A 12,344-nucleotide genomic window follows, 5' to 3' on the forward strand; every position below is an offset into this window, starting at 1 on the left:
TCCCGCAAAGCGCTGGTTTATTCCTAGGTCCCGCTCGACCTTGTTACCTTGAATATGCAGTTTATGAGGCGGAGGGATTGAGGTGATGGACCTCAACCACTCCTACAGTAGCCCTATCATGGTACAACTTCAGACGTTGCCCGTTGACCTTGAATCGTTCACCATTCCCATTCTCTACTTCAACAGACCCAAACTTGCTTACCATAGTCACAGTGAACGGCCCAGACCACCTAGATTTAAGTTTTCCAGGAAATAACTTAAGCCTAGAGTTAAAAAGTAGAACCTTGTCGCCCACCGCGAACTCTCTATGCAAAATGTGATTGTCGTGCCACTTCTTGGTCTTTTCCTTGTAAATCCGGGCACTATCATAGGCTTGTAGTCGGAATTCATCGAGCTCACCTAATTGAAGTAACCGCTTCTCACCGGCTAGCTTTGCATCCATGTTGAGCTGTTTGATTGCCCAATAAGCCTTGTACTCCATTTCTACTGGTAAGTGACACGCCTTGCCATACACCAACCGATACGGGGAGGTACCAATAGGTGTCTTAAAGGCGGTTCTGTATGCCCATAGAGTATCATCTAGCTTATCGCTCCAATCCTTCCTAGACTTTGCCACCACTTTCTCAAGGATAGATTTGATCTCTCGGTTGGAGACCTCAACTTGACCACTCGTCTGAGGGTGGTAGGCTAGTCCAGTGCGGTGATAAACTCCATACTTGCGCAGGAGCGCTTCCAGATGCTTCTCATGGAAGTGTGACCCTCCATCACTGATCAAAGCGCGCGGAACCCCAAATCTAGGAAAAATGATCTTCTTGAACAGGGAGATGACTGTCTTAGCATCGTTAGTAGGTGAGGCAACGGCTTCCACCCACTTTGACACATAATCTACAGCAACAAGGATATACAAGTTACCCTTGGACGATGGGAATGGTCCCATATAATCAATTCCCCACACATCGAAAATCTCAACCTCAAGGATCCCGTTCTATGGCATCTCATACCTCCTCGAAATAGTGCCGGCCCTCTGGCACGCATCACAAGCCATAATAAAAGCCTGTGCATCTTTGAACATAGTAGGCCAGTAAAAACCACATTGTGACAGCTTAGCGTTTGTTTTCGACGGTCCATGGTGGCCACCATAAGGTGAAGAATGACACCTACTGATAACACCTTGAACTTCCCATTCTGGAATACAACGCTTGTATAACCCTTCAGCAGTCTCACGAAACAAATAAGGATCGCCCAAAAGTAGAACCGGACATCATGTAGGAATTTCTTCTTCTGTTGATATGAAAGATCGGCCGGAAGAATTCTACCTACAATGTAGTTAGCAAAATCTGCGAACCATGGTGACTGACTGGCAAGTGCAAGTAAATGATCATCCGGAAATGAATCATCAATCGGTGTAGACCCCTTACCATCGTCATACCTCAATCTAGACAAGTGATCTGCAACCACATTCTCAGCCCCTTTCTTATCGCGGATCTCTAGATCGAACTCCTGTAGCAGTAGTATCCATCGAATAAGCCTAGGCTTGGCTTCCTTCTTAGAGAGCAGATACTTAAGGGCCGCATGGTCAGTATAGACTATTACCTTGGATCCAATCAGATAGGTGCGGAATTTATCCAAGGCATAGACTATAGCTAGAAGCTCCTTCTCAGTAGTTGCATAATTAACTTGAGCTTCATCTAAGGTCTTACTTGCATAATAGATGGCATGTAAAACCTTCTCCTTTCTCTGACCCAGCACTGCCCCAACTGCATAATCACTTGCATCACACATTATCTCAAACGGAATATCCCATTCGGGAGAACGAATGATGGGAGCCGAAATCAGTGCCTGTTTAATCCTGTCAAAGGCTTCAAGACAAGCATCAGTAAACACAAACGGGGCATCCTTGAGAAGGAGCTGGGTAAGTGGTTTAACAATTTTAGAGAAATCCTTGATAAAGCAGCGATAAAACCCCGCATGACCAAGAAAACTTCTAACACCCTTCACATTAACTGGAGGGGGTAATTGTTCAATCACTTGGACCTTAGCTCGATCCACCCGAATGCCCTTATCAGATATCAAATGTCCCAAAACCACCCCTTCAGTAACCATGAAATGACACTTTTCCCAGTTCAAGACTAAATTGCACTCTTCACATCTTTTCAAAACTTTAGTCAGATTTAGCAAGCAAGAATCAAAAGAAGTACCATAGACGCTAAAATCATCCATAAACACTTCCATGATAGACTCAATAAAATCAGAAAAGATACTCATCATGCAACGTTGGAAAGTAGCAGGCGCATTACACAGACCAAAAGGCATCCTACGATATGCAAAGGTACCATAGGGGCAGGTGAAGGTGGTCTTTTCCTGGTCGTCTGGATGTATGGGAATTTGAAAGAAACCAGAATAACCATCCAGATAACAGAAAAACTTGTGACAGGCTAGCCTTTCTAACATTTGATCAATGAAGGGAAGGGGAAAATGGTCCTTTTTAGTAGCAACATTAAGACGCCTATAATCAATGCACATGCGCCAACCTGTGACTACCTTAGTTGGTATCAACTCATTTTTTTCATTTCTCACCACAGTTGTCCCCCCTTTCTTAGGCACTACCTGAACGGGACTCACCCACTTAGAATCAGACACAGCATACACTATACCCGCATCAAGCAATTTCATAACTTCAGCTTTTACAACATCTTGCATGACAGGGTTCAAACGACGCTGGGGTTGAATGCATGGTTTATGATTTTCATCTAGATGTATCCTATGCATACAAAAGTCAGGGCTAATACCCTTTAAATCATCAATACTGTACCCAATGGCCTTTTTGTGCCTTTTCAACACAATAAGAAGTTGGGATAACTGGCCTGCATCAAGTGCAGTACTGACGATCACAGGGCAAAGTTGTTCATTATCTAAAAACGCATACTTAAGGTTAGCAGGAAGAGGTTTAAGTTCTGGTTTCTTTACCTCTTTAACAGAACAAACCGGCCGAACTAACCTCTTCAATTTGATGCCCTCCGGCTCAGATTCTCCACCATTAAGAGCCAACTCCAGAGCATCCACTTCAGCACTCCAAGAACTGCTATCACCTGCAGAAGACTCACAACAAAGCACTGCCTCCAAAGGGTCTCTTTCGAGAACTTGGGAGACGTTATCACGAGTAATAAAATCGACTACATCTATGCGATAGCATTGTTCCTCCTCTAGCATGGGACTTTTTAAGGCACTATTCAGATTAAAAGTCACCTTATCATCCCCAACAGACAATGTCAATTTCCCACTTTTAACATCAATTACCGCCCCCGCCGTATGAAGGAAGGGTCTACCTAAGATTATGGGAATTTGAGAATCCTCCTGCATGTCTAATACTACAAAGTCCACAGGTATATAGAATTTACCTACTCTAACAGGGACGTCCTCTAAAACACCTAAGGGGTATTTGACAGAACGGTCGGCCATTTGTAGAGTGATATTGGTAACCTTAAGCTCACCCATATTCAGTTTAGTACAGACAGACAAAGGCATGACAGACACACTAGCACCTAGATCACATAAAGCTTTATCAATAAATACGGTGCCAATGTTACATGGGATGGAAAAACTCCCGGGGTCCTTAAGTTTAGGTGGAGACTTGTTTTGCAAATAAGCACTACATTCCTCAGTGAAAGCTACAGTCTCTACCTCACAAAAAGCACGTTTTCTGGTCAAAATATCCTTCATGAATTTAGCATAAGCAGGAACTTGTAAAATTAATTCAGTAAAAGGAACCGTTACCTGCAAATTTTTGACCACTTCCAAGAATCTGCCAAACTGCTTGTCTAGCTTATTTTTGAGTTGTCGGTTTGGGAAGGGGAGTGCAATAGGTGGTACTTGTATATCCGCTCCCTTCTTAACCGCAGTTGTAGCCTCATTCTCATTGACTATCTTTTCAGCTGGTTCCTTTTCACCCATAACTATCTTCGGGATTTCCTCACTGACCAGATCACTAGCAGACACCCCGGAATCAACCTCAACCGGCATAGAAGGACCATCATAATCCCTACCACTCCTCAATGTAATTGCATTAGCAGACTCCCTATTTTCGGGCTGTGAAGGAAGTTGGCCTGGTGGCCTCCCTGCAATAGTAGTAGCCATCTGTGCCAACTGTGTATCAATGATCTTGTTATGAGCAGTAAGAGCATCGATTTTTGCATCCTTTTCACTTAGAGATTTTTGCATTTGTAGCATCATGTTTCTCATCTCTACTAGCATAGGGTCAGGCTGTGTGGCTTGAGGTTGTGGTTGTGGGGGTGATGTGTGTTGTCTAGAGAACCCAGGTGGCCCACTAGACTGTTGGTTGTAGTTGTTTCGGGGTTGGTAAGATTGTTGGTGTGGGGGTTGATATGGTTGTGGTGGTGGATGTTGAACTTGGTGAGGGTTTTGGATGTTGTTGCTCCTGTAGGAAAGCGGAGGGTTATTTTTGTAGCCCTCATTGTAAGAGTTGGAGAATGGGTTGTTTTGTTTGTAGGATTGAAAAGCATTACATTGTTCAATAGAGCTTCTACATTCCTGTGCATAATGACCAGACATTCCACAACTTTCACAAATAGTAGTAGGTTGGGCACTCATAGCAGCTACACTAACAGGTTGGGCAGATTGAGCATTGGCCGCTTGCATATTATCGAATTTATAATGTAAAGCAGTCAATTGGGCAGTTAATTGTTCAATAGAATTTAAATCATGCTTACCACCCCTGTTAGATAGACCTCTAGGATTTCCATACTGGGCATTGTGAATGGCTATCTCCTCAATCACCTCCATAGCTCTAGGCACCTCAAGTTGCATGAACCTCCCACTGGCAGCTGAATCCAACAAACATCTAGACTCATTGCCCAGACCAGTATAAAACTGCTGAATCAAGAACCAATCTTCCAAACCATGGTGCGGGCATTCTCTTTGCAAATCCTTGAATCTCTCCCAAACCTCGAACAAACTCTCATCCGCTTGTTGTGAGATACCTAATATCTGACCCCTCAGACGAGCCGTTTTCTCAGGTGGAAAATATTTAACATAAAAAGCAAGAGCCAAGGATTCCCAATTATTGATTTTCAAAGCCGCCCGATTCAACCCATTAATCCACAGTTTAGCTTTCCCACTCAAAGAGAACGGGAAAAGTATCTCCATAGTCTGCTCCGGAGTCAATCCCTTTTGCTTGATGGTGGAGCAATATTGGATAAAGGACTGAATGTGAAGATTCGGATCTTCACCTGGTTCCCCACCGTACTGGCGTCTCTCGATCATGTTAATCAATGCGGGCTCAATCTTGAAGGTCTCAGCTGCAATAGAAGGCATGATCGCCTTTGGCAGCACGGACAGACTTGGCTTAGAATAGTCCGTAAGCCGTGGGGTAGGTGGCGGTATCAGATTTTCGTCACCCATCTCTATCTCTGAAACTGAATCTGTATCTGAAGGAAAAAGATCGCCAATATTATGATCAGAATCAGAGTAATTCCCACACTGTGCAATGAAAGTTCTTCGTCTACGAAAGGTTCTTTCGGGCTCAGGAGCGAATGGAGTAAGATTACTAGTACCTACGGTCCTGGGCATAGACAAAGACTGCAAAACAATGTGAGATCCGGTCTCAAGGAACGTGAGTTCCTTGAGTAGTAACAAACAATAATCTAGGATAATCAATCAACAACAGAAAATAAAACCGTTTCCCCGGCAACGGCGCCAAAATTTGACAGGCTAAATCGCACTCCTATCAAAGATAAACCTAACGTTCACCAACTAAAAATATAGCAAGGGAAGCAGGGATCGTATCCACAGGGAAACAATGTTCTTTCTACTATTAATTAACTAATCTAGACTACTGGTAACAAAGAATTGGATTGGTTTGTATATTAAGCTAAGGCAAATAATCAAACTGGAATATAACAATATTAAGGGAATCTAGGGCAGCGGTTCACCACAAATGCAGACCGGGATTGGACAACGGACAATAACAATTAATTAACAATCATAACTAGGAAAACATGCATCTCTCGAATCTTATGAATCCCTTAGGATAGAACAACTAGCGGGCTCTCGCTACGTACTAGAAATAATTCCTATCTAATAGCCACAGACCAAAAACATCAGATTTATACCTCTCGGCGCATAATCTAAGGTTAATCAAACTCAAATCAAAATAGTCCGGCCGAACAGAATTGACGAGCAATGATAATAAGCTATAGAAATTATAATCAATCAATCAAATAATCAAGTCCACATATAATCCCAATCATGCATTCATGGATCCCCTAAACCCTAGAAATTAAACTACTCACTCATGATAACTAATAACAAAGCGATTAACATAATGGAAAACATGATCAAAGCAATAGAATAAATTAAAGTAAGAAACAATACCTAATTCTCCAACAATGGAAATTGAAAGCTTGTGTTTTTATATCAATCGAACTAAGTGTTTGAATTAATGTAGAGAGGAAATAAAACTTAGAAAAATAAACTAAGGGTTTAGTGCTGGAAAATAAGATGTCCCTAAAAAATAAAACAAGTTTGCTTATATAGTTTTGCCAAAATAAGGCCTAAAAACGGGATTAAAAACGCGAAAAACTGCTGGAGGTTGGCGTCGCCCGATCGGGCGACGCTTCGCCCGATCGGGCGAATCACTCGATAGTCGGCCCGATCGGGCCAAAATCCGCCCGATCGGGCGGATTGCGAAATCTCCACAAAGCCTCCAGATTGACCGCCCGATCCGGATCGGGCGAGCTGCGCCCGATCGGGCGCGCGTTGATGAACTTGGCTTGCTTATAATTCCGCCCGATGGTTGCATTTCGCCCTCAGCTTCCAGGGCGATTTGCAATCTTCAATGTATCTCGCCCGTATCACCAAGTCTAACTCCCGGGGCTCAACCATAAGCATCTAAGGCTCCCGAAAGTCGACGATGGAAGTCCCGAACTTCTCGGACTCATATAGTGGCCTTGATCAACAATGAAACGGGTCTAAAACGACCAATTTCTCATAATCAAACCTGAAACTCAAGGCACACTCAATAACACACATTAGTACTAGAAACGGCTCCTAAGAGCACGTTTGATACATAAAAGTACTAAGGGACGGGGGTAAAAACTCTATATAAAACGCATATATCAAGAACGCCTCCCAGACTGCACCGGAGAGCAAGGCGAGTGTAGCTGCTTTGTGGGGCGTGCTGGAGGTATTTGGAACTCCTTGTATTTTTTATTTTGCACTTGCATGTTTGTATCTTGAATTTTGTATGCATAAGCACTTTTCGAGCTTGGCGCCAGCTCGCCCTAAGGGTGCGGCTTATCCGTTTGCTGCCTCTTGGGAAGGAGCGGTGCGCAGCGATGTGTCCTTAGCGACCTTCGGCATAGCTTTGCAGGTTTTTCCTGTTGGACAGGTATGTCTTTGTACTATTCTGGGCTTTTATCTTTGTTGTACTTGTATGCTTGTCTGAGCTATCTGTCTTGTAGGTGGTCTGGCGCCCTTTTGATGGTGCACCTACACCTGCTTCCGCCATGCGGGCCTATTACTTGTCTGGACGGCGGGTTCTGCTCCCGGGGTTGTACCGCCCTATGTGGTATCTTGGGGAGCGGGTGACTCTTCAGCATAGTACGAGAGGCAGGGTCGTCCCTACTAATCCTCCGAAGACCATGCTGGCGAAGGTTGAGGATGTTGTCCAGCTCTATTCGGATGCTATGGAGACCGGAGGCGAGTCCATTTGTCTCCCATGGGAGAACTTTGTGGATAAGAGAGGCCGTCATGATGACCTTTTGGGGAGGCTCGCTCCGCCTGTACGCTTCGTGCCGCCGGTGAGCTTTTGGATTTGAACCTTGTTTTCTTGCATTCTTGCATTCTTGTATTCTTGTGTTCTTGTACTTTTGAATTCTTGAATTCTTGTACTTTTGAATTCTTGTATTCTTGTATTTTTGTATAATAGGATCATTGTATGTGTGCTTGTAGGAGGAGGAGGTCGACCCTGAGGATGTCCCTTATGCTGACAGGATCATTCGCTATGTCGACTAGGATGGAGAGCAGGTGGAGGTTACTGTTCCGGTGGCCTCTCCTCCACATCGGATGGCGTACGATGTTATACCGGAGTATTACGCTGATGTAAGTGCCTTTGTATTTTCTTGAATTTGATTGTAGTTTTGTATTGGAAATTGATTTTGAATTTTGTATGCAGGCGCCTCGGGTGAGAGTGCGTCGCTAGATGCTTGTGATTGATTCCCTAAAGAGGAATTGCGTCAATCTGACCAAGAAGCTTATTGGCCGGGACAGAGAGGTGCGTTCATTGACTGTGAGGGTTTTGTATTCTTGAAACTTGTACATGGATATCTGATGCTTGGATTTTGAATCTTGTATAGAAGTGTCGTCGAGGTCGCAGGGGTTCTGTGGATCAGGATTCCCCGGTAGATACTTCGAGAGAGCAGGCCGGGCAGAGCTTAGGTCATGGCCCGGGTACTAGTGCTGGTGCCCGTCAAAGGCATTCGGATGTTGATAGGGGAGTTGTACCCTCTACTTATGTTGAGCTTATCAGGCATTCGTACTCTGCTGGAGGTATGGGCAGCCAGATGCCTTTCACGCCTCCCCTTGGTGTCTATTTAGGAGCGAGCAGCTCTCAGTCTTGGAGCGCAGATCCTTGGGCTTGTTGGTATGAGATGGAGCGGAGGCGCCAAGCCTATGATTTTGAGGTGCAGTGCCGGTTTATGACGACCTATCAGCCTTATCGTATCCTCCCTATCAGCAAGGAACTCAGCGGCCTTCCGGTACCCTTCGTATTTCGGAGCAGGAGCCAGCTACCCCTGGGACAGAGCTAGACCAGGATCTGGAGAGGTACATGAGCCTGAGCAGGAACAAGTAGCTTGTGATTGACGTTGCGGCTGATGATGACTCGGATTGGCCCTGCATGGTAGCGAGTCATAGCTTTGCCTTGATTGGTTTGAGGATGTTTGTTATTTGTAGCTTGTATTTGTATTTGGATTTGTGGTTGGATTTTGTATGATTCGAATTTGGATTTTGTATGATTTGAACTGGTATGATTTGAATTGGTATGGTTTTTATTTGTGTGGGTTTGTATTTGTATGGTTTGAATTGAATTTCGTATGCGTTGTGTGTGCTTTTTAAAATTTGTGATTATATGTATGCATGCAAAATGAAAAAAATCAAAAAAAAAAATTCTCATTTTTTCGGGTGTATATACCCACTAGGGTGATGATAAAGGTCGCAAGTTGCGACAACATTTAGTTGTCGCAATCTTACGTGTCATAATTTAATTGGTACATATAGGCGACACGTAGGATATGCGTCAGCGGAATATTTTTACTATCAATGCAATATTTTTACTATGAAAATTTGTAAATAAGGTACTCGATATAAAGAAGGAAACAAATTAGAATATTAAGATTTTACTACCTTTTTATTAACATATATAATATGTTATATATTTTAGTTTCCAATTTAAATCATGACACATAAGCATGCCATGTCATCATTGTGACACGGCTTAAAGGTCGCATGTTGCGACCTTTATCATTTTCGTACCCACTATAAGCCCCTACTTTGACTTTTCATGCAAAAAAGTCATTTGTGTCGCTGTTTAATCTAATGTGCGACGCAAATGACTTTTTATTTTTGTTAAAAAAATTAGTTGCACATTTATAGAATCAGCACTATACAGTGCAAATTAAATAAATTGTGCAACTCTTAATTTGTCAACCTTCCAAACTTTAATTTAGGACAAAAAGTATGCCAAAGCACACTAACCAACAAGCATTTAAAAGGATAAAGGGGTACCAAAATAGGTAGTCATACGACAATGTATGCATCAAGAACTTATTAGGATTAGGAGAAAATTAACTACTACTCTCTCCGTCCCTTAATACTCGCACCGTTTTGACTGGACACGCTTGCCAATGCACAACTTTGACCACCAATATCTTTAACTACATATTTTAAAAACTTATAAAATATCAATATTTTGAAAATACATATTAAGATGAAGCCAACAATATATTATATACTAATATTTATTTTTATATGTTATAAATAAAATAGGATCAAAGTGAATTATGTGAATAGTGCAAAAAGTCACATGCAAGTATTAAGGGACAGAGGGAGTAAATCACAACAAGAAGTCATCGTTCATTTGATGAAATTGATTTTTTGTACAAAAATCAGTGACTATTACACGAATGTAGTTGGGCCACAAATTGGACCAAATATGCCATTCAGAAAGTGTCTTGCGCCTTGCCACCAATACCAAAATGAATATTATTACGCTGATGAAAAGAGAAAAGAGAACTTGAACCAGATACAATCAACTCAACTTAATCAAGGATAATCCGGTTAAAATATTCTTACGCAATTTTACTTGAACCAGATACAATCAGCCTTGCCCTTAATGATGCTTCTACTCTTAAAGGTGCAATTAGGATCAAGAAAAGGAGATTAAAACCTTGAATTAACCTCTGAAATTTCAAATCATAGCTGGTAGAACTAATTATACCAGTTGCAGCAGCTGCAGTCAGAGTCATCAGATCACCAGGGCTCTTAATATCAACAATGATTAATAATCATCAATTATTTTTAGCTAAAAATAAAATAGTAAATCAACATAATCCTTTGAAAATTTAGAAAGCTTAAAATATTCAAAGGAAGATATCAATTTGCTAAATTTAGATAACCACTTTTAGCAAGTCTGAAAACTATATATATGAAGTTTGAAATCATATATTATATCATCCCAAAAACAAAAAGAAATATAAAGTAGAGAGAGAGAGAGAGAGAGAAAGAAAATCTTTGAAAGAATTTTTAGAGAAAAATTCTTGGGTGTAATTGGGGTGCGTATAGGTTGTGAGTTACAATAAGTGTTGTGAACACTTGTGTATTATTTATCTTTTCAGTAAAAGTTTTGCACGGTATTTAGAGATTATAACACTTATCGGATAATCAATTTGTTTGTGTATGTGTTATTTTAAATATTATTGTTATTCCTACTAATCTAATTCATTAGGAAAGTTGCATAATTTCCTAACAACTGGTATCAGAGCCGAGTTGGTAAATTCTGTTCGTATCCATAGACGAATCATCAAATACGATACAAAGAAGTTAGATTTGAGTGGGAGCAATGGCTGCAGATGAAGGAAAGATAAAACTCGAGAAATTCGATGGTGCAGATTTTGGGTTTTGGAAGATGCAGATCGAAGATTACCTATACCAGAAAAAGCTTTATGAACCTCTCTCGGAAACTAAGCCAGAGGGAATGAAAGATGAAGATTGGAATCTTCTCGACGGACAAGCCCTCGGAGTTATCCGATTAACGTTATCACGCAATGTTTCTTTTAATATAGCAAAGGAAAAGACCACGGCAGGTCTTATGAAAGCTCTCTCGAATATGTATGAGAAGCCATCGGCCTCAAATAAAGTTCATTTAATGAGGCGGTTATTCAATTTGCGGATGACGGAAAGTGCATCGGTAGCTCAACATCTCAACGAACTTAATTCAGTCACAACTCAATTAAGTTCAGTCGAAATAGATTTTGAAGATGAAGTTCGAGCATTGATACTTTTGTCTTCATTACCAGATAGCTGGAGTGCTACAGTCACAGCTGTGAGTAGCTCGTCAGGAAGCAATAAGTTGAAATTTGACTACGTTCGTGATCTGGTTCTCAGTGAAGAGATCCGACGGAGAGAGTCGGGTGAATCATCAACCTCTTCAGTAGTGCATACAGAGTCAAGAGGAAGAAATTCAACCAGAAGGAATGAACGTGGAAGATCAAGCTATCAAGGTAAATCTAGAAATTGGAGATCGAAATCAAGGACTCCCAATAATTCAACAAGCTCGAAAACTATCGAGTGTTGGAATTGTGGGAAGATTGGGCACTACAAAAATCAGTGCAAGAGTGCACCGAAAAATCAAGAAGCAAAGGCAGAAGCAAATATCACTTCTACCTTGGAAGGAGATGATGCGTTGATAAGCTCTCTGGAGAGAAAGGAAGAGTCTTGGGTGTTAGACTCTGGAGCATCATTCCACGCTACTTCGAAGAAAGATTTTTTCGAGAGGTATGTCCCTGGAAACCTTGGGAAAATATACCTTGGTGATGATCAACCTTGTGATATTGTTGGTAAAGGTGTAGTGAAGATTAAGTTAAATGGGTCAGTTTGGGAGCTGAAAGATGTCAGGCATATTCCCGACCTAAGAAAAAACTTGATCTCAGTCGGGCAGTTGGCTAGCGAAGGCTACACTACAAACTTCCAAGGTGATAATTGGAAGATTTCAAAAGGTGCAATGACCAGTGCGCATGGTAAAATGAGTGGTGCTCTTTACATGACAGCAG

General features: G+C 41.8%; 1 protein-coding gene and 1 non-coding gene across 2 annotated transcripts; one reads left to right on the forward strand and one right to left on the reverse strand.

Annotated features, from left to right (window-relative positions):
* Nucleotides 1-885: 885 nt before the first annotated feature.
* On the reverse strand, nucleotides 886-4,386 carry LOC130459958 (uncharacterized). Its single transcript, XM_056827598.1, has one exon. The coding sequence runs from the start codon at nucleotides 4,249-4,251 to the stop codon at nucleotides 886-888; it is 3,366 nt and encodes a 1,121-aa protein (XP_056683576.1). The 5' UTR covers nucleotides 4,252-4,386.
* Nucleotides 4,387-4,912: 526 nt separating this feature from the next.
* On the forward strand, nucleotides 4,913-5,019 carry LOC130460165 (small nucleolar RNA R71). The gene has a single exon (XR_008920109.1). It is a non-coding gene; the product is annotated as a small nucleolar RNA R71 (small nucleolar RNA).
* The last annotated feature ends 7,325 nt before the right edge of the window (nucleotides 5,020-12,344 follow it).

Source organism: Spinacia oleracea, chromosome 4 (assembly GCF_020520425.1).
Source record: "Spinacia oleracea cultivar Varoflay chromosome 4, BTI_SOV_V1, whole genome shotgun sequence".
Taxonomy (NCBI): domain Eukaryota; kingdom Viridiplantae; phylum Streptophyta; class Magnoliopsida; order Caryophyllales; family Amaranthaceae; genus Spinacia; species Spinacia oleracea.

Coding starts and splice junctions, on each gene's coding strand:
- LOC130459958 (XM_056827598.1), bottom strand. CDS start 4,251: ATGCTAGTAGAGATGAGAAACATGATGCTACAAATGCAAAAATCTCTA.